At 42.0% G+C, this 22,997-nt stretch overlaps 1 protein-coding gene across 4 annotated transcripts in view; it reads right to left on the bottom strand.

Annotated features, from left to right (window-relative positions):
* Positions 1 to 22,855, bottom strand: part of dlgap2a (discs, large (Drosophila) homolog-associated protein 2a) — a 137,047-nt gene extending 114,192 nt beyond the window's left edge. For 3 of the 4 annotated variants that reach the window (XM_069151914.1, XM_069151915.1, XM_069151916.1), the window contains exons 1-3: positions 22,532 to 22,855; positions 14,059 to 14,113; positions 13,616 to 13,663 (exon numbers count right to left, since the gene is read on the bottom strand). In XM_069151914.1, the coding sequence (XP_069008015.1) occupies positions 13,616 to 13,663; positions 14,059 to 14,113; positions 22,532 to 22,549 (121 nt within the window). In that variant the 5' untranslated portion in view covers positions 22,550 to 22,855. The remainder of the gene's footprint in view (positions 1 to 13,615; positions 13,664 to 14,058; positions 14,114 to 22,531) is intronic. The other variant, XM_069151917.1, reaches the window with a different exon arrangement.
* Between the last annotated feature and the right edge of the window lie 142 nt (positions 22,856 to 22,997).

Raw genomic sequence — 22,997 nt, 5'->3', positions numbered from 1 at the left:
TGAGCCTCTCTAGCTCCATCACATGAACTAAAAACATGAACAAAATTCATTAAAAAAAATTTTTTTTAAAAGTCACAACATCAATCAGCATTACTTAACATGAGCTGGAGATCAGTGACATTATGTGCACATTGTATTTTGAGTTTTGTTTTCCAAAGAGCCCAGTTCAGACACACAGCACCATCTCATGGTCTGACTCAGAAATTCATCTCCAATCATCGAGGAGTGAAGCAAAATCACTTGTGGAGACAGGATCTATTTATACATTTACAAAAAAAATGTTTCCCAGCATGATCTGCGACTGTAAAACATAAATCCAACACAAAAATGGCTCGAACTTTACTTTCCTGCCAAGAACTCCAGAGTGAGAAGAACAAAATCCAGTAAAAGTTGGTTCTTTCCAGAACAAAGTCAAGAGGTGACATGTCCTAAACTATACATGTGCACCTCCAGAGGCATCCTGTGTTACTGGTTAATTCAGCTGCACTCGGGGTGCCGTTGCTCCCTGTGCACCTTTTTCATCTGAATTGTAGAACAGCTGAGCAGGATTTCACATATCGATTCCAACACTGGAACCGGGCAACATCTTCAAACAAGCCCATCAATATTTAACATACTGTTATATATTCCACTACCATCCTAAACACTTTGAAGCACTATCAAAGCTGACCGTGCACCGGCGTGAGACAGCTGCCAGGTACATGCAGCGAAGACACACAACTGGCTGAATTATTCACCTTTTTCACTCCTGCTTAAAGTGAGGCAGCAAAGTCCTTTAACAGCAGCGCGTTGAAACCGTCTCCGAGCCGAGGATGTGGCAGGCTGTGGAATTACATAATCTGCCTGATGCAGGCTGGAAATAGAGGCGGAGATAAGATGTCACCTTCTGATGAAAGCAGGCTCGAGTTAAATTTATAATAGCGTAATAATGTGTGGGTTGGTGGTGCAGAAAATTAAATATATGTTGATGCAGCTTCTGGAGTGGAGGGTAATGCATGGGCTGCAGGAATGGAATATTTATGTCAAGTAAAACAAAAACAAAGTGTAATTATAAAGCTGCACTACACTAGCAGTAGGTGATCATTTTGTGACGTGCTCAGCATGTAATACTCATCTACATTTCTCCCCAAACTCCCCGTTGTCCTCTCTCACACCTAAACTTTTGATTATGATGACAAGCATCTGCCAGGCTGGCTGCTCCCTCCGCAGTCCAAACAGAGAGCCATCAATCCCCTGAAATGGATGAGATACCTGTCGGCTGTAAATACAGTCTGTCTTCCCATACAGTATGATGCATGAGCCATTTACCTGCGACCAATACCTGGGAAGTATTATTTGCATTCTTTATGCAAAAAGTGACACAGTGACGTATGAGCTTCATCTGGTGATAATCTGGAACATACGGCAGCGTATAGAGCCGATGAGTGAGACACACTGATTAGCTGTGATGCAGCGCAGCAGGCAAACAAAAGCTGTGGATCAACGTTAATGGAAAACGTCTCTGCCTCTTTAATCCACAGTACATTTTGCTGAGGCAGGTGTGTGCTGGTGAAACACCATTACAGCCGTCCTAATGAGAGCCCCGTGTGTGCGTGTCCCCACGGTGGTCCCAGCAGGACCTTATCTGGGCCCCCGCCGTCGGACGCCTTAGATGGGCGAGATAACCTCCATCTGTCTTCATGGCCGTCTGGCCTTTATTGCTTTAGGAGAAGTGCTGCTACAAGCTCTTCCTCTGCTCGGCCAGGAAAAAACAATATTTGTGTTTGCATCTGAGGCTGCCGGATCTGTAACAGGGTGGCTTTACGTTTCGGAGTCTGCCAAGGTACACATAACGTGTTTATCTTGATGAAAGCCACGATTCAGAAAAGGAATCTGCAATAATGAAGAACCAGGTACGACACTGACGCACAGACGTGATATATATCATGTCTTTGATTTGGTCTGGCATCTTTTGTAAATTTCAAAGTAAATTAAAGCACAACAGATCTGCAGGCAGCTGAAGGATCCAGATTCAGGCCTCACATGTGTTTCACCTGAAACACCTGAGCAGAAGCTCATTGGTCTATTGGTTCCTGTCAGTCAAATTAAAAAAAAAAAAGAAAAAAAAAAAAGAGGATCAATAACAAAGTTCTAACTAATCACTTCTCATATTGGTTTCCAAATAGTTTTTGTTGCTACGTAACGGATTTGTTCCAGTTTTCTTCTTGCAGCTGGCTAACAGCTCTGAAACAGGCCGTTTGAAACGGTGTTACAAAGCTGCTTGTTGGTGTGTTGATGAATCTGGAGGAAGACACGTCTTCATTGTTAACACCGCTGACACCCCGACATTTTGTAATGAAATGACTCAACAGGCTGTAATTCAATTATTTTTGAAACTACGAAGAGCTGAACTTAATATACTTTCACTTCCCAGAATTAATTTGTCGCTAACAGCCCTGAAATTTTCCATCCAGATTAAATGAAAACATCAGGCTTTCTTTCATTTATGTTGTTCTTCTGTTTCCGCGCCGTTGACCTCGAAGCAATAAAACTGAGTAGAGTCAAGGTCATTTTCAATGATTGGATGAAAGTTGAAACAGAAAAAGGGGACGTATTGACACTAAAAGGATCATTTGGATTGACGGGCTGAATCTCACATCCGTGTATTAATTAATAAGTGTATTAATTAATAAGTGTATTAATCCATCGACAACAGCTTGTTGTTTGAGAATTATTCAATTGAGAAATTAATCATTAAGCATTAAGCATTGTCTTAGTATTTTCACTGAGTGTGTTTGAGTGACTGGAAGTTTTAACATTATCTCGTCCACATAACCTTCAAAGTAATCACAATCTCCCTCCTTGTCCTTCACTTCCTGGTATTATTCTTGTCATGAATTATTCTGAACATCCAATTTTACGTAATGCGAACTAAAAAGGCTCCTCTTCTTACTGTCTGTTTCACACTCAGTCATGATTTCAAAAATGTTTTTGTCTCAGCGGTGGTCCGTCACGGCGAGTCAACTTTGAATGGAGAGAATGAAAACCCGTTTTTAAACATCTGTCATATAACAGCAGTAAAGGAACTGAGTTTCTCCCAGTAACGTCTCCGAGTGCACGAATAAACCATCAAGCCAGCACTCAAGCAGATTTACTATCTACTGCAACGTGATAAAGTTCAATGTGGCCTTTGAACGACTCAGAGCAACTACTGACAGTCATGTCTGTCCTCAACGGACCTATTAAAAGGAGCTCAGTCATAATTGTGACATTTAGGCCGTCCAGTTTTAATGTTTACTCTGGTATTCTAAATTAAAGATTATAAACTGTTTCCCACCCGGTCCTGTTATTCAGGTGTGCTGTGCAAGGTCCTGAATGGAACTAATTCACCTGCTCATCACACAAAGATCTGGACCTGCTGCTCAGCGTCAGTTAGAGGATCTCATCCACCGTCACTCCTCTTTTATTTGACCACATTTTAATAAGCTGTTTGTTTTTTTTCCTGCTTAATATCTTGACATCTTCTCATAATTTCATCTATTGATCTTTTTGTAATTCCCACGGCATTCATTTCCTCGCTGATCATCTCCCGTATGGCGTTTTGTTCTTGTTATATTCATATTTATTAATTTCAGTGGGATCAGATTTCCTTTTGTTTTTGCAGTCGTTCTGTTTGAACGGCTGGAATCACTTTAACACACGCAAACACCTCATTTAAATACAGCGATTTGCACCTGATATCAAAGAAGCAATTACTCAGTAAATCACCCGCAAAATAAATGTGCAAACTTTTGGAATAAACATGCAATTTAGTACCCTTTATTTGAGATATTAGTAAATAAGGCCCTTTGCGCTACCTTCAGATTTATCTGGCTTCAAAACATTTAGATTTATTCTACCTCCTCAAAGTCAAATTTAGTTCTTTCATCGTGGAAAAGATTATCACTGTGAATGGAAAATGTCAAGATTACTTCCTTAGCTTCAGGATAATGCTGCCGTTTGACATAAACTAAAGCTCTTTATAATTTGCATGACTAAATAAGCACGTCCAAGCTTTTAAGACAATCCCACAAAACATAGATTTAGTTGTTTGCACTCTTTGAATCTTTTAGCTTCACATGCCTCTCTACTTGCTGCTCTTGTCACTTCTCTCTCCCTCTCTCTCACACACACACACACACACACACACACACACACACACACACACACACACACACACACACACACACACACACGCTTTAACCTCGAGCAGTGAATCATCCTGATGAGCTGTGGAATGAGCTTGACACTGGTCGTCTTTTATCATCTGCCCAGTTGGAGGTCTGACTCTGGCCGTAAGAGGTGCATTCAGCCAGACAGGACATCATTACAGAAGCACTGAGGGGGATACTGGCCAGTTATTCCCTACACTGCTCTGCTTCAGAGATGAAACGATTAGTCGATTGAGACAGAATAAATCCGAAGTCTTTTTTTAGGATAGAAATGGTTCACAATGTCACACACAATCTCAGACGCGTCACGCTCGTCTTCCCCTCTCCTGTTTAATGTCCATCACTAAGAGTCAGCATTCTGGTGCGTCTGAGCATTTCATTTTTCATCATTTCATTTCTAATCTCAAATAAACAGAGCCATCGACACACCACTTTCCCTGCAACCTTGAAGAGGGGGATTTGCAGAGGATTTCACAAAAGAGGCTAGAATACCTGTTTGTGTGTGGAAATGAGAAGAAGAAAAAAAAGAAGAGAGAAAGCAGAAATAACAATTCCCCCTGACAAAGAAGAGCAAGTGATGACACATGAAGAAAAATGTGAGGAATTCTTTGAAATACCTTCAGTCCAATAAAAACCTGAGTCAGTCAGAACTTCAAAAGGGGCTTCAGCTGATGTCTCACTGTCTGTGTCCTTGAAAAGAAGGAGGCTCTGCATGTTTCTTATTAGAGAGCTCTCACCATCAGCCAAAGGAATGTGAACAGTGTGAGGGATGATTTCCATGCTGTTTTTCTGATTTTCCTTTTAAAGGGTGAGCAGTGAAGGAATGGCCTTGATCTGCCAGTCCCTCTGGGCATAAACACATTCAATTATATTTGACAAATGGTGTTTGGCTGGATGGAGGACTTAGAAGGCCATGTGGTTTGGCTGCATGCTGCAAAAAGGTGCCCTGATGCACAAACCCAAAGAAATCCTTATGGTCAGAGAGATCAGACAGACAAAGGAAGCGATGGAGAGCGGCAACTACAGATGGCAGCTTCAAAAGGAGAATATGGTTTTCACCGCTCTGAAAGGTCACCGACGGATACGAGAGGAGCCGGGAAAGGTTTGACCTGCATAAAAGAAGAAGTCTGAAGTATGACAGCAAAGCTTTCCGTCTGGCATTATTAGTGACAAACACTGCAATGATTTTACCCTTTCAATGAATCAAAAGCGGACATCTTTCTGCCAATCTAAACTCACACAAGTCTTCCCAAGCAAACTGAACTTAAATTGAAGCAGTGACGCCAAACTCAAAACCAAATTTCACTTCTGCGATCAACTATTTCTTCACAAAACTGGTGAAAGGAGCCGGACACATGCTTCAGTCAATGAGCGCCTCCTTCTGTACAACATGGAGGCTGGAACTTGATCTGAACGTTGGTGGAAAGATTATTGAAGCAGTCTGATTGTTTGATTTGCATTAAGTGTTGAGGGTGCCGTTGTCTCGGTCTAAATGAAAGTCTGGTGTTGAGCGAGCGGTTCAGCCATTAGCTGCAAAATACTTCAGTGCACGTCTACTAAGTGCTTGTTTTTTGCTACGAGAAGGCTCAAATTCTTAATGTACTTTGTCTGACAGATGAAGTCACATTATTGAGATCGAATGATGCAAATTCCTGCATTCATATCAAATTGAAGGCCTGTTTTTTTTAACTAAAAGCCGTCCAACTTTTCATACATGGTCCAACTATATTCTGTTTTTTGCCTCTTCTATAACTTCTTAACATTCCCGCAGAATATTTGAGGATTCAGAATCATTTATCAAGTCTTTACGAACTGCTGTATGATGGTTAGTTACAGTTCAGAACTAAGTTAGAGTTATAAACCGAGGAGCAATTATTGTTGATGTTTCCCTCATGATAAATTGAACACTGAAGCTTTCTTCAATAAACATCAAAGATTCAAAGTCAGAGCAAAACAAGTTGTTGGTATTTGACTTCCTGTCTTGTATTTGTTGTGGCTTTGATTCTGGATAATCAAATCACAGCTAGCTTCTCCAGACAGCCGTTTACTGGCCGCCGGCTACAGCTGCTCCACAGATAATGCTCCTTCCTCCGAAAACAAACGGATGTTTCAACCAGACACGGTCACTGTTATTTGTCAAAGCCAACAAAAACACAAACACTCAAATTGAACTGTGGTAAATACCACAAAGACAACAATGCTGGCTGACAGGTGGAGAAAATGTTTCTTTCAAAAAAAAAAAAATAAAGAGTACAATGTAAACAGTAAGAAAAATGTTTGCATTGACCTCCGCAGGATTTATAATCAACTTGTTCTTATACAGCGTGAGTACAAGTCACTGGAGAGCGACATACAATGATAAATGTGGGGAGAGAAGACTCATAAAAAGAACTGTGAATTAAAGAGTGAAATACAACTTTTGGCCTGCAGCTTGTTCAGACAAACAGGTGGAGCTCGGTGAGAGTCTCCTCGTCAGGTGTCCGGGAGCTCCAGGCTGCCGAAGGACTGCCATCTATTCAGCATCGCTGCTGTGCTGATAATGAGGACTGAAATGAATGGTGTTGCTTTAGTATAATTGCAGCAGTGGGAGAAACGTGTTCAGAACATTGGGCACAACAACAAGATGGGCAACAGGGGATCCAGAGGGAGGACAGGGAGAGGTGGAGGACAGGCAGCAAATCTACTGGTTATCATGTAGTAAATAATACATTCAGATTAAATGCTTCCATGGCAATGCAAGTAAGGAAAGTTAAAGAAATGTCTGCATTATAATGCACTAACTGAATATTTAAGTAATTTATGTTGATAAATGACCTTTTCCACTGTCAACACTGAACCTTTAAACTCATCCAAAGTGGAAATTGTTCCAGACAGACAGGAAGAGTGAGCAGTTAATGCACTCAGTGCTTTAAAATTCCAATATGCCAAACTATGGGAAATCAATACACAGCGACAACAGACCTCCACTGAGAGCGTAACAAGATAAAGTGCTTTCATGATACACAGACAGAGTGGTGTAATTAGAAAGAAAAGGGTATGATGCATTATCTATTCTCATTATCTGACCTTAATAATGTGAAGTATGCTTTCAGTCACACACAAACACACACACACACGTATATAAAGAGAAAAACAAAATCTAGCCCACGTTTCCAGGTGCAGTCGACATGTGTTTACTGAGGCACGTTAACAACCAAAGCTTCAGGAATCAATGACAGGCCATTTTATTTTAATCAAAAGCAAAGACTCCAACTTCTTCACGTTGACAGAATCCATAACGGACCGGCACAATAGTTTTAGATTTCACAAACTGAAGCAAAGTCTGCTGCGGGTTTGAACAGAGTTTCTGAAACTTGAGCCTCTCAGACATCTCACTCTTTCTCACTCTCACCTCACCCAGACTTCGTCTGGACTGTCTGATCTGGCTGCTCGGCCACTCTACAGATTTCCGATGAGCTTTTACAATCACCCCTCTCTATCACCTTGCAACCCCAATTTTATCCAGCTACTCCATGGAGGCAACGAGTATTAACATGCAGCTATAAGGCTGCAGCTCTTCCCTCAATTTCCTCAAAGAAAAAATGCCTCTGCCTCTTTCTGTCACGTCTCCTGCAGTGAGCATGCAGTCACTTACATACATTAAATTCAACATTAAATGTGCTAAATAGGATACCAATGTAGCATCAATAAATACTGATAAACATGATGGTAACCAACCAAGACGATGTCTTTTCAAGATCCCAATTATGATCTATTTTATGCTCCGTCATTGTCTCGCGTTCCTTCACTGTCTTTCTGTTGCAGCACGAGACGGAGATACTCGCTGCTACACAGCAATCAGTCGTCATGCAGGAGTGAAGCTACAGCTCTGAGTGTCTGGATGGCGTCCATAGCTCTTCAGCGAGAGAGCAAAATGGACCATCGACGTCTGCCTTTAGTAGAGACGTAAAGGCTGTGAACTGATTGTCTGCTGATGAGTGCACCGTCTTAAAGGGTGATTATGTTTGTGTGTGTGTGTGACCGCTGATGAAGTAAGTAGAGGATGAGAGAATTAAAAGGAATTAAAGGTTTGTCAGCACAACAACAGAAACAGGAGAACCTCCCATTTCTTTCACTTCCTGCCACCGTCATTCATCCATTAATGAGCAAGCTGGAACAAAATGACTCGGCGTTAAATCAAAGCTTACCCCCAGTTTGCTCATTATGTCAGGGACAAGCTGAGACAGACAGTCCACAGAGACCAGCTGTCCTCCAGTCAGACGCTGTGTAGTTCAATGACAGGAGTCCCTACAGAGAGATTAAACACACACTCGGTGTGTCCAGGTAATTGGGCGGCACACTCACAAACCCCCGGCTACAGGACAACTCTCAGATGAGTGAGCAGGATCACGGCCCTCCAAAACAAATGGTTTCAATTAGCAAAGTCTCCATCAAGTTCTGTTTTGTGGCTCTGATCAAGACTCGACGTGATCTTTAATGAGGTATTTCCAGGTCCGATCCAATACTCATCGTGAGTGAAAGATTGATATGTGACACGTGAAATAAAAGCTGTAGACTACTAAAGTTGATGCCTCTTATTTTTCAGGTTGATTTGATGTGACGTGATGACGCATCGCTCTTCTTTAGTTGTGTCTTTCCTCACCAGACTTCTGCTTCATGAGACAATCAAACAACATCCAGGTTTCATCTCGGCACCACGGTGGCATTTGCTCGTTTCAAAATATGCGTATATAGTTATTTCTGTACAAAAATATAAAACAAAAATTGAATATTGACATGGTTGTGCAAAAGAACAAAGCGTGTTGTTTACTGCTCGTGGTGAGTTGATCTGATGTCTACAGATTCTGTTCATGTAACCTGTGAAGTTACTTTCTAAAAGCATCAAACTGATGTTATAGAAATGTTTTTTTGTCATTATTTATGCTTCAAAACACTTAATGTGTAAGAGTGGTATGTAGTGTTTATTTTTGCTGTGTAACGCGACAGTATTATGGGGTTATTATTGTGATTATACATAGATGTGGAGATTTACAGAAATATTGATTTTGTTATTAATGTACCAAATATCGAATGTTGTTTTGGGACTGACTGTATGTGTTGTTTTTTATTATTGTTTTTTATTATTTCGTGTCACTAAAGTTGTTTATGCACTATTTTATGCAATTGTTTGGGCAGTTGCGTAATGCACTTTTATGAACTTGTATACATGTTATTAATACACTATTGTGTGTTTAAACACTGGGTTAGTGCTTCAGTTTGTTCTACTGACCTACATGTATTCACACACTTTTAGAAGGCCTATGTTCAAATCTTCGATAAAAACCTAAATCTACTTGAATACTCCAAATCAATTTTGAATTTAACTTTCATACTGACACGTTCAACTGTTCACTTTCACCTCAAAATGTCCACAGGCACATCTTTAATATTCAGCTTATCTGCACCTTGACCAGCGTGTCCTACTTTAGAGATCACGTTCAAAAGGTATCGCTGAGTTTACATTATTCTTCTGTGTCATAGTGGTTCACAATCAATTTGATGCTGCAGCAGCACGGATGCATGGAGACAGAAGCCTGGAGGAAGAGGCCATGTTTCAGAGCTACTGACTCCGGTAACAGTTCAGTGCCTTGGATGGCTGGAGGGGAGTGGGGGGGAGTGGGGGGGGGGGGGGGGCAGCACAGTATAGCAGTAGAAAGTAGGGAAGGCTGAGGAGAGGAGATAGTGCAGGACTCATTATCATCTACAGCAGTTGAGGGTTTAGCAGACAAGAGGGCCTCCAGCAAACACACACACACACACACACACACACACACACACACACACACCTGTGCTCTCACTCATCCCTCTGTCTTGGTTTTTTTCGTGGTATTTATTCTTCCTCCCTGCGTCTCTCTTCTGATGAGACGGTATGAAGAGTGAGCAGAGTTTCCATCCAGGCGTCCGAGGGACATCAGGAGGACACCGTCTCTCCGTGGTCGTCTTCGCTACGTGTTGATATCAAGTGTGCTGGAGGACGCCGCTGTGCACGGCCTGCGTACAACGTGCGTGTCTGCATTTACAAAAGCAGGCCGGACACACTCGGAGGGAAAGCGACAGCCCGCCTGTTAATTACGCAAGCTAATGGAGCAGCTGCTGATTCACTCCGGTGTCGGAGAGACTCACAGCGGGACGGGGAGGCTCGGCCAGGACACGCGAAGCATTAAGACGGACACGCTGTGACTCCAGACAGAGGCTACATAAGGCGAGGACAAGAGCCATTACACCGATGTAGTTCAGGGACTTTAGCTGTCAGTGGACGAGGACACATCAGAAACTTTTTAGTCTGTAAAAGGTCTCTGACTTGAAATGCTATGAGGTTCCTACGAGGACCTTAAAGCACAATTCCCTCATATTTCGCTATAATTTATATATTTTTTTAGAAACTTCTCTTGCCCTCTAACTAGCATCAACTCCATATCCCCACGAGTTGTCCTCGCCAACTTGTTTCTATGGCAACGTGTCCTCAGGCCAACCCCTCCGCTTAAAGTTGACACAGAATACACAGTGGGAGTGGTACGTTTACTAATTAAAGTTAATTTTCAAGAGTGTAACCGAACATCTACTGAATTAGTGTTTGAGTTAAAAAGCTACATGTTGATGACGGAGACTCAGAACGATGGATTTCACTGTTTATCTGTTTGAACACATTTAGCAAACACAATATTTACTGTTGGACTTTATGTTATCCAAACGTCACAAATATATAATGCTAACACTATATTCTCAGAAGTCTCAATATTAAAAGTTCTCCATTTTTACATTCCACAGTTTCACGATGTCCACATTATTACATTCATTTAATTATATAGATATATATATTTATACATATATATAAATAAATGTACCTGTCAAATTGCAAATGTCAAACTACAATTTTGAAGGTCAAGAACCAAATTTCAAGCTGAAGAACAATAACTGTTCTAATTTTTGTCCCACCTATTCAGCTCTGTTTAAATAAGTGGATTAAACATTCAAGCTCCTTATTAAGATGTGTTTTCTTTTACGTCGTTATTCAAACATATTTGTTTATGTTTGTTTTTATGGGAATTGGAAATGGAGGGAATGGGTAATGGAAAGGAGCTTGTGAGACTCTGGGGAAATTAAAATCAATGAGGATATGAGGTCTTGAATGCAAAACAGAAGTGTCCAAATACTGCAAAGGATGACAGAAGGCCTTCCCAGAATGCAACAGTGAGCATGTCTTCTTACAGTGTCCTTACACTGATTCTAAAACAGGCAGTGGAAGACACAGCAAATCTAAATGGACTTTCTCCCTGAAACAAAACCACCGTGATGTGATTGTGAACATGTACTCGGTGTCATAGCTGAAGTCAAATATGGGGTTCCAGCACATCATATACAGTATGTGGAAATTACTCGTTCAATATTTTGGAGTTGGATTTGAGGCAGGTAAAGGAAGAGATGATAATAACATGTGGGAGAACATGGACATGAAAAATGGCAACTGAATGGTAAAATATTCACACGCTAATTAATATCTATAAATAGAAAATATCTGTGTCATAGAAATGCTGAGTGCTCATCAGCAGGAGGGGTTGTACTTGTGGAGGACAATAAGAGCAGAGGGACAAACTGATAACAGCTGGAGTGCACGACGACGATAAACCTCCCTTCGGTTTCTGTGCTCCGGCTTTCGAATCACAGAGCAGAAGAAGGGGACAGATTAGAAAAGTGGTTCTGAGGAGGAGATAGATTTGTGAGAACTGGGAAACAGGCCAGAAGGGGGCGCTCTTCACTCAATGTACAGCAGAGACATGAACACACACATATACACCATACAAAGCTGTGTCTTAATCATAAATAACCAGAAGATACAAATCTTTTCGAGGCCATTACTTTCTAATTCTCCTCCAATCATTCCCCCTTCTCGCTGTAATCTCTCCTTCTTCAAGCTCGACACCAACGTTTGATGTCCCGTCTCTCCTCAGTCCCACCCGGACCTCACTCAGCTCTACTGTACCCACTAACGAGCATCCTCTCCCGCTGTCCAAGGATATTTATGCCATCAGTTTAGCATATGCAAATACGACGGCACAACGTCATCCAATCGGAACGCAGCTTATGATATATGGACAAAAACAGTCAATCACAGCATCTGCAGGCCCCACAATCTGTGTTGCCGTGGAAACAGGATGCCAAAAGACCTGACTTGCTGTGTTTGAGATGAAATTTATGGCTGACTGCTGATCGGTGAAGAGTCGTGAAAGCTTTTGACAAAATAAGAGGTTTGTTGCACCACCATTGAGTGTTCAGGACACGACAGTAAAATCGATCAGAAAGAAAACATTTTCAGAGAGGAGCAACGTTTTTACAAAGTAAAATGGAATTTTTACGCAAGTGCAGTCAAACTAATGTTGCTGCCATGTTAACTTTCATGCATACTTTGTAACCTGCCTACACAGGCACAGACATCACGAAGGAAAACCAGGGCTAACTCTCCATCCCAGACCAGCATCTGCCAAAATCTCTGTGGAAAAGTTTCAGAGATTCGGACATCCATATTCATAAGGTTATTATAAGGTTATTTTAATGTGTTCAGTCTGTCAGAACACCTTGTTCTAAGACCAGTGGAGTGGTGCGCCCCTGGGGTCCTCCATATTCATGCAGTGATTGCCAGCCACTTCAACTAAACACACAGCATCTCATCCAGCTGGGAAAGTTAAGTCCTGTAAAATATTATAATATTTGTAAATCTCTTCACACTTTTCTACGATTGACTGAACTTGCCTGGCATAAAAGAGAGGACTGCTCCGTCGCATCAAGCCCCGCCCATCCTGTATCCTCTGAGACGAAGAGAGCGGATTGGACGAGAGCGTCTATGCTCAGAATAACAGTAAAACTGATGATTCACAGGTTCATCAAGTTCCTCATCTGCTTCAGGGCTGATAATCTCACCTATATGCCCCATCAAATATTAATTTCACGCTGCGAGATGCCTCACAGTTATCAGTTTTACTCGTAATTCCAAAACCAACACCTCAAACTCATAAATTTCTTCTTTTTTTTTTTTAACCACAAGGTTGCGCCGTCCTTCCTCGACTCTTCAGCATGTGCATCACACCTGGGTGAGCAGTTAGCTTTCTATCCATGTGTCTGAGACAGAACAAAGTGCATCAAGGACGACGTTCACAGCAGGAGTTGTCATCACAATAAAAAAATTTAAAAAAGTTATGAGAATGATAGATTTGCATCAGAGCAGCATTAGTGAGGTTTAGTTAGTGGGATGGGGGTGGGGGTGGGGGGGGGGCCCATGTGCATGCAGTCTCAGTGCAGTCGAGAGGTTGAGTCGCCAAAATAAAACGCACAGAGAGAGGTAGGAACAAAACAAAAAAGAAGTAATTATTGTACGGACTGCGGCCAGGTACCTGAGTATATCTCCCTGCTCTTCAATTTCATCAGCAACCTCTTCACACCTGCAACGATGTGAAGAAGCCCGTCATCATCACAAGTTCGCAACAACGGCCCCCAAATGTTTCCCTCCATGTGGCATTTAATAAATGCACAGAGAACCCCATGTCAATTTAGAAAAATGTTAGCGGTGGCATTGATTCACCGATAAAACATGAACAACTCTACAGTAAGAATGGCAAATGATAAAACGATCATCTGTAAGTCAGAACGGATCAAAGCTGTGAGAAAACATCAGGCAGCGGACGAAGTACAGAGCGCAGACAAAAACAGGTAGACAGACAAATGTGACCCGCCCACTGAAAGGGGAGCACCCCCCCTCCTCCTCCTCCTCCTCTCCCTGACCGGCTCTACTGTGGGTGTGTTCAGTGGAGAGGGGCGACATCTGTTTGGTCCTTACCTGTGTTCCTGCCTGGTAAGATACAGCAATGCTTCTGCAGTATGCCTGGCAACACCTTCCAGGAAATAACAACAAGGAAGAGGTGATGGTGGTGGTGGTGGTGGGGGGGGCAGAGAGAGAGAGGGGGGGGGGGGGCAGAGGAAGGGAAAGACGTTAATATCACAGCAGCTCAAAGCAGATAAACAAGCTGGAGCTCAGGGGAAACGCACCGAGCCATGCTGAGACCCACAATTACAGAGTAACCACAGATACCCGCTTCTCAACATTTGCATCAGAGCTGCTCCCACATTTATCTCAGACCTTTCTTCTGCACGGTGATGTGAGCAGCGGAGCACTACATAATGGTGGCGGTGTGTATGTGTGTGTGTGAGAGGTTCATTTTAAACTGTGTATCTCTGATTCTATCTACAAACACTGAAAGGTGAGTTAAATTGCGTGTGAAGACAAATATGGTCCGCTGGCAATCCGCCGGGACGGGGAGTTCAAATATCGTTGAATTCACTCGGAGGGAAGCGTTGTGAGTAAATTTGGTTTTCATGTCAACAGGCCAGTTTTAGAAACTGTCTCTTCTTCATAAGCAGCTTTGCGGTGCCAGAAAGTTGTAGCGGGGAAGACAAGTCAATTATTACACTACTCACAAGCCTCAGGTGGTCGTCACTCATCAATAATGCATGCTTACAGTCGCTATTATTCTCGAGTATTCTGTGAGGAGTTCACTAAATCATTAATTGATCCAAAGTAATATCTGAGCCTCAGTAAAGCGTTTGGTCTTATTCTTGGGGAAACACTGCAGAATTATTGAAGACCTGAAAATCAAAACAGAGTGTACTGTTTTAATTTCTTTATATGACAAAAGGTTTCTTAAGCTTTTCTTTGGCACCGAATATCAATAAGTAAGAAATATGTCAGATTTCTCCCAGAGAAGAAGACAAAGACGGAGATGTGGAGGTGGTTCAGTAGGTGCTATCACTGCCTCCGTGTCCTTACATTTGAGTGACAGGCTCATTGTGGTCCAAAATGACTTTAATAACAGACAGACCTCCTCTTTATTCTCCATTTTTGTCTTCTGATAGCGTTAACATTGTTCTACTTTTGCACTTGCTGGTTATCGTGGGCTCCTGTCTGTCAGTGATTTCACTCTCTGGGACTGAACAAGAGAGATCGCATAAGTGTCCCGTTTAAAGAGGACTAATTAAAGTGTGGAGCATATATAAAGGTACCTCTTGAAGAGAGAGAGAAGGGCAAACATGAAATAGAGATGAACACTAATGGCTCGTATCTGGGGGACATTCAATGAGCTATCAAGCCTCTACATCATTCATACAGTACGAGAAGAGGCCCTCACGCACATACACTCGTCATCCAGACTCATTTTCTACTTTACCAGAAGATGAAAGGTAATCCTAGAATTAAAATAAAATCCATGCAGGCAGGTGTTAATGAATTGCAGATTTTTCTTTTTAAAAGTTTTGTTACGTGACCCTAAAAAACAGTTAAATGAGAAACACTCAGTAACTTTCTGGACCCGACAGAACTTGATGCCAAACAATGGTCTGTAGTTTGTAGAGTAGCTTCTGGTTAAGTAGAGTATAGTTCATATAAGTGTAAACTATGGATTTCCATTTGTGTGTATCTCTACTTGTGATTTTGAATTTGCATTGAAATTGCATTGTTACAAAGGTTAAAGAAAATACAGGCACGTAGATTGGCAACAAAAAGGTTTTAAACAGAGCTGCTGAAATGCTAAAAGTTCACCAAACATTAAAGTTAATATCAAGTACCAAAAAAAAGCATTTTGATTAAACTTATTTAGATGTTTCTTGAAAAGTTATTGTAGAGAATAAACCTGTTATTTTCTGTGTGAAAACTACACTGCAGATCCTGATTACAGGACTGAGAAACTGCATTTGTTGCTGTAGTGATTTTCATGTGCGATTCAGGCTCTTCTCATTTCAACTGTTTTACATTATATTACTGCGGTGCATGCGGTGTAATCAAGGTTCTGCAGACTCCTACTCGGTAAACAAGTGGATATGAAAGTTATGTGGTAGACACCGACTGATAGCTCTTCAGAGTTGATGACACAATAATTGGTTTGTAATAACTCAAACAGCTGCATGATGTACAGATATAACGGCTGCTGCTGGCTGGCAGAGACGTGTGCTGGAGGCGTCTGGAAAACGAGCTGTCGGCGACGCTCTCGTCGCCGCCTCTCATTTACGCTTTAAAAGGATTGGAGTCTGAAAGCAAGGTGTCTAATTCTGCATACGAAAATGCGTTAGGCAGCCGTTTTGTCTTTTTAAGCTCGTGTTGGGATGAGCACAAGGGAGGATTTATGTCACCATGTTTCAACAAGACAGACTTACAACACACCAGGACAATCCCATGGACACATATAGCTGGGACAACTGGAGATACAAAAACAGAGCAGAATCCGGTTTGATGTTTCGGGTATTTTTACAGACTGGTCGTCGAAGATTACTCAGATTTGAATAGCTGGTTTCCATCAAATAGTCTGATTTCACACTAAAACCTGCCACACACGAAATAAGTAACCTCCATCCTATCAAAGCCTAATTAACTATAATAACCCAGTAAATCAGTCATTTAATTTGAAAAACAAATTTAGGTTTCTGTTGCAGTCATTGGAGAAGCATGAAAAGAAAAACACATCTTCAAAGACAAGCAGAGTCTAATCTTGTGAATGAGTCTTCAAACCCCACCGAGGCAGCGAGTTAATAAGAAGCTCCATCGGCTGTCGTGCTCGTCCAATAGGACGACTTGCCTTTCTCATGTGGTCTGAGGCTGCAAGAATAAATATGCAGTGGAGACCATTAAAGACTTCAAAAGCAGGAGATGTTTCCAACAATTGTCAACTCTGAACATTTATCACCAGGCTACATCGATATTTCACACGACATGCAGGATGGGGTGAAACACAGTCCAGATATCTGATTGTAAAGCAGGTTAGGTAGAAAAGTGCTGATTGAGGAATCTTTTGTTTTGTGTACTTCAGAGAGGAATGTGAGGAGAACACTGAAGACACATGATAAGCGTGTGTTATATGACATTACCTTATAGTAGAAACTCGTACAGTAGCACTCAAATAATAAACATGGGATTGTTGAGCTTTTAGGCTAAAATAGCAAGAAGCACTTAGAAGCTCACTACGGCATTAATTTAGGATTTTCAGAAGGTTTTGGTGTGCTCAGAAAAAAAAAGGCTTTTTGCAGTTTTTATGGTCGTTGGATTAAATATAGTTTCACGTCTCTGACAAAGCAGGAGCTACAAATCTGCTTTCACAGAGACACACAAAGGCTGTTGAGGCATTTGCAGCAGAGGAAAGAAACAACCAAATGCATGCTCATTAACGGAGATGCACAATCAGACAGGCCAACTCAGGTGAGTCACACACCATTTGAGTCCGGGAAGAAACTTTCCTCTCTGATATCAGCTCTCTGAAAATGACCCCCGACATGAAAGCACTGATTACTTTTACCCTGGAAATCCATTTGTCTGGGAGATCGTTTTGTCTACTGTTTGATGGAGCCTGCCTCATGAGACCGAGGAGAATGATGATGAGAGACAGACTTCATAATTGAACTCGTGCATAAACTGATGCTCATAAAAGCAAAAATTCAAAAAGGTCAACGACACAAGTCAGAGTCGTTGTTGAACTTCTACGAGGGGCACAAACCCCGTCGACCTATCCGTCCGCCACTTTGGAGCAAATGTCTCCAAACAAGTGAAGCTCCGGTGTGCCGGGTTCATTTAACGGTTCTGCACGTGATCTGAGTCTCGGAGCGGCACGGCCCGGTTTCACCACAGCAGAGACACACACACACACACACACACACACACACTCTCTCCACACACTACTGCTGCTGCTGCTGGGTACAAGCAATTATCAGAAGTGGCAGTGTATAATAGGATATCTTGGTGCCTGCTGCGGAGGGTAGAGTGGAACTCTTGGTGGGCTGATGGAGATCTGAGCGGACGGACAGGAAGCGGAGCGACTTCAGTGCATTTCAAAGCTCCTCTAGTCCGCCTGAGTTCTGTCTGCTGCCTTCCAGTCGAGCCATGAAACGCTGTGGTGTAAAGTTACAGCAGCTATGACACGCGAACAGACAAATTATTCGAAACGCCTTCCAATGTAATGAAGTTGACGTGAACTACACAACAAACGAAGGCCGGCTATAGAGACGAGTTGAAATAACTCCACAATGTCAGGAACAAATAATTGGTTTCACAATGACAGTATTTAATATGAGACTGTGATGAACGGCACTTTGTTCTATTGATCATTTGTATAATTGTAGGATCCCTAATTTTTCAATATAAATAGGCAGTTCAATTTACATCTCATTTTGCTTTTGTCAAGCTTTAGTAACAAATAATCATGATAATAATAACATAAATGAATAGAATGAGATCGGGGCTCTGTGATATCATCACAAATCGTTTACATTTTAAGACATTTATTTTGATTCACTTATCCACTTTGTAACTTCCAAATGAACAAAACTAAAATTCAACAGTACATTTTCCATAATTTTACTACTTTAGAAGCTTTATGAGCAACTTTCACTGTCAAATGAAAAACATGCAAAATAATTTTCCTACAATCTCAAGCTGACAGATATCCCTCAAGAAAGTCTTATTTTTTTCAGTTAATAAATTAACATTGATGGAGGACACAGTACAGCAAAGTTCATGTGACCTTCACCTCTTTTGAATACGCACCAGCAGGGAAATGGCAAGGCATGTAAATGAAGCTGAAACGCCCTCCAGACACTCGTGCAAAGACAACGGGTGCAAAGTGCAGCGATGTGTTTGCAGGGTTGGATGAAGGTCAAAGCCTGATATGGATGTTTTGACACCTTTACATGAAATACAGGGCGAGAGCACGTAGAGATCAGTCTGCAGGAGCAGTCTGGTAATGAACACACCAAAGATCTGGGATTTCAGGAAAAAACAGGGTGAGTGAGTCAGCCAGTAAGATGTCAGAAAGACCAGCAGAAATAATATTCTACAATGAACAGATCAGAGCAAACAATGTGCCGCTCCTGAAGATTATCATGAAAGCGCTTAGAAAAGAAAGATTTACTTCTGCTTATTTTAATTCACCTCAAATTTCTCAACTCTCCCGGGTGTACTCGGTTTCCTTGAATCTGCGATGTTTGCTCATACAATTCCCTCCTGTAGCTCCAAATTTCATCATCAATATCAGAAATGTCCTTCTCACAGCAGGGATGAGGGAAGCTTTCTCATGCTTCATTTATAATTTCACCACTGAGCTCTTGGACTCTAACTCTCCAAAGGTGAAAACATGGCAGGAGCAGCATACTGCATCAAAGGCCTCTGATTTCAGGCTTTTACTGCAAAATCATGTGGTGTGGTAAAGATGTACATTAAACAGCCTGAAGACATTAGGGCAATAAAAGCTCTTAACTATTCTCTGGAGCTTAATCAAATCTCTCACACTTACTCCAGTCACAAATCCTCCCTTCATGGTCCTTCATTAATTTGGGCTGTTTTATTTAGCGGATAAATGCAAGTTCATGGCTCAATTTAAAGTTATAAAAAGGCCTTTCGCCGACATTATTGATATTAGGACGACGGTTCTTCAAGGTCAAGCACACTTCAAATTGTACGGGCTCTTCCACTTGCATGAAGATCAGATTTGACATTTTGATAGAGCATTAAAGTGCACAGCCTTCAGGAACAAATGTATGATCCCACTTAGACCACGAGATGATTTCCTTTTGTGCCTCGTCAAAGGGTTTTAAAGACATGCAGCTGACGTGACACAAGGACAGCAAACGGAGGAAGATGAACCGATCTGGCCGACACAGGTCACTTGGTAAACTCATCATCACTATTGATATTACAGGGTGGTATGAAAGTGTCTGTATAAGAGAGAAAGGTTCCAGATGCCTTCCTAATGCAGCCTGCAGCTATTGCATTACAGCAACACCAGCAGGATGCAGCGACACCAACCCGCCACATCTGTTCCCTCCACAGCGCAAACATGATAAACTGCTTTGTACACAAGTTGCACCGATAACCACTCACACACACACATACACTTGGATCTCATGCATTATTAGATTCAGAAAGTAGTGTCCTATCCCCCCCTCCACCCCCGACTTCGCCTGCATCCCACCACCGAAGCCAAACAGTTACGGATGCAGGGGGACATTTATAGCAGAATGAATAGAGGCCTAAAAAGAGAGGAAGACACAAACAGAAGGAGAGAGAGTATGGCAGCAGGAGAAAGTATTAAAGTGAGAGAGATGAAGGACAAGAAGAACAGGACATGGAGGGAGAAGGCAGAAACACATCTGTACCGGTGACTACATGAATAAGAAAAGAGCCGGCTGAAGGTTTCAACATTTACTTTTAGTCAGGCTGTCTACATTCACCGCTGCTCCTCTGCATCGGGATGACATCACCGCTCACATAAATGCAGTGTTTCGGGTTTGCTGTGCATCTTCAAATCGATTACGAGAGCCCGATTGTGTCACTGCCGAGAAGCCAAAGTCCACACATGCCTCCCGTTGACGACTCTTCAGTCTGCGTGGGCGTGTGCTTCTCCCTGCGAGCAGTTTGACGGCAGCCTTAGAAATCTCCTGAAAAAAGCTATTCAATTTCTTCAAGTGCTTCTAAGGGAAAATAATGTCACTTTTCCAATTATTTCTTTTCTTGTCCTTTATTCGTTTAACGCATGCGGTAGCTTTGAATTAAGCTCTCTTCTTTTTAAGCACAGAAATTGCCTGGTAGTACGAGTAAAGATTTCTCCATCTCCTCTGAATCATCAGGCTTTCATTGAAAGAGTGTGCAGTCGCCTGGTTACACAGAGGTGGTGATGCAGATGAGGTAAAAGGTGGGGCCCCCTGAAGCTGGTAAGTGACAGGTCATTTATTTTCCAGTCACATAAGGACTTATAGCGGTGACATGCATTTCTCACCTGCCACCTGCCACCTGTCCACCCACTGGTTGTCCTTCTTCTGGGTATAGACAGGCTACATATGCATATTGAACATGGGACACTTTTCTAAAACCCCAAATAAAACATTCAGAGATGCATTTTCTATATATGGACAACTATGCAATGCACAACCTTTCAAGTCCATATTTTATACATCCAGATCTCACCCAAACAGCTGTGTCATTGACGTAAGGCTGGCTGACCACTACTGTCTAAAAATAAAGGGTTTTTGTATTATTGAACACGGTACAAGTACAGCAGAGGAGCATCTTGGTAAAACTTCTAACCACAGGGTTGAACAGTAATAACTCCGTAGAGCTTCTAAAGCATGTCAATGAATATATTCCCCTATTTTTAGCACCTCTGTGATTATGATGTCTGACTATGGGAGCTGGCAGCCAGCACTTTGTCACTCACAGTATGTGCTGAGTACCGCATACTTTGCTGTGGATTTGGTGAAGCAGGCTTTCTTTACAACTTCCTTTCTTATTTGTGTCGCTCAATCGTGGGAATCTATTGGCGCTGAGACATCAATACTTGCAACCGCACTGAATCCCAAACAACACAATTTGTCCGTGTACAACTAACAGTGATGACAAGGTTTCTACACAAAGAGGCAGGTGACTCGTTCTTATCTTGCAATTTCCCCAACAGCAAAAGAGGCTGATTTCTGCATCATTCACAGGAGTACATGTCCCAGTCTTTGATTAATCTGAGGGATTGTGAGAATTGTGCAAACGCTGCTCAACGCCTTGTTCACTGCAAGGTATTATGTAACATGTTTATACAAATCTGTGTAGTTTTCTTGATTCCTACAAAACCTACAACTCCTCCAATGCCTTCTTTTGTTAAGCTGTATGGAGCTCCAGTCTCATTCAGGGTTGCCAGCGCTGGGCTTGGGCTTTTGTCAGACACAGTCAGTGAAGCTCATCCACCCACAGAGACTCCAGTCCGCATGGCACATACAGTATTACGTGACAGTGCACAAAAGGAGGAGTCTGGGGGAGATCAAACCTGACATAACATGCATCTGAGAAGTTAGACGAAGCCAAGAGGGCTTTGTTCTGCCTGAAATGCTCCTTATTTTAACCTCCTCCGTGGGGATAAACGTAAGTGGGATGACATGCATGAGCTACAGCAGATAAATGGTGAATAAATGTTATCCAAAAGTGATGAAGAAATTGTGATTGCTGATCGTGACAAAATAAATTTGTTCACTTAATATAGTTTTAATAATGATGGAAGATTTTACACTGAAAAAGCCAATAGCCTAAAAGTCTGATTCACTTACATAACTAAGAACATCCTGCAACCAAACTGCTTAAACACACACCCATATCTCATTACTGCATGCATCTTCTCATTCACTATATAAATATATAAATATATATATATATACACATACATATATATTTCCTGCATGTCATATTTTAGGAGTTTAAGGTGTGCTGAAAGATTAAGAAAAGAAAGAGGAGGAATTACCTTCTTCAGAGCTGACATTCTAGGTGGATCCTCCTCCTGCAAAGCCCGTTCACATGCTGAGGTCCCAAGCCAAGTTTGATGGGTGCGCAAATGTTAACTCAGCCCGGTGCTGATGCTGAGCCATGAGGTGCCTGCTCAGTATTCTCATCTCGCCTCCACCCCGTCCTACAGCTGGCACGGTGTGCGCACGCCCGAAACAGCTGTTATTACCGGATCCAACCACACGGGGCGCTGCAGCTCGATGCATCACACTTCAGAAAGTTAGTAACTGAAATCGAGCTTCAAATTACATGAACTTTGATTGTTTGGCGGTGAGACTGTCCGGCTCAGGTGACCTGGGGGCATTTTAATAAGAAGCCGCAGTCATAGTTTAATTCGTCCAACCTTTATAAAACTGTCTGTGATGCAAATCTGCACTTATTATTCCCTCAGTCCATCCCATCGATACACACTGTAGTCGGTGTCA

This window comes from Embiotoca jacksoni, unplaced genomic scaffold (genome assembly GCF_022577435.1).
Source record: "Embiotoca jacksoni isolate LCO1_2020_lvr unplaced genomic scaffold, fEmbJac1.0.p SCAF_18, whole genome shotgun sequence".
Classification (NCBI taxonomy): domain Eukaryota; kingdom Metazoa; phylum Chordata; class Actinopteri; family Embiotocidae; genus Embiotoca; species Embiotoca jacksoni.
The sequence above is the reverse complement of the archived record's forward strand: the minus strand, read 5'-3'. Positions and strand labels throughout refer to the sequence as shown.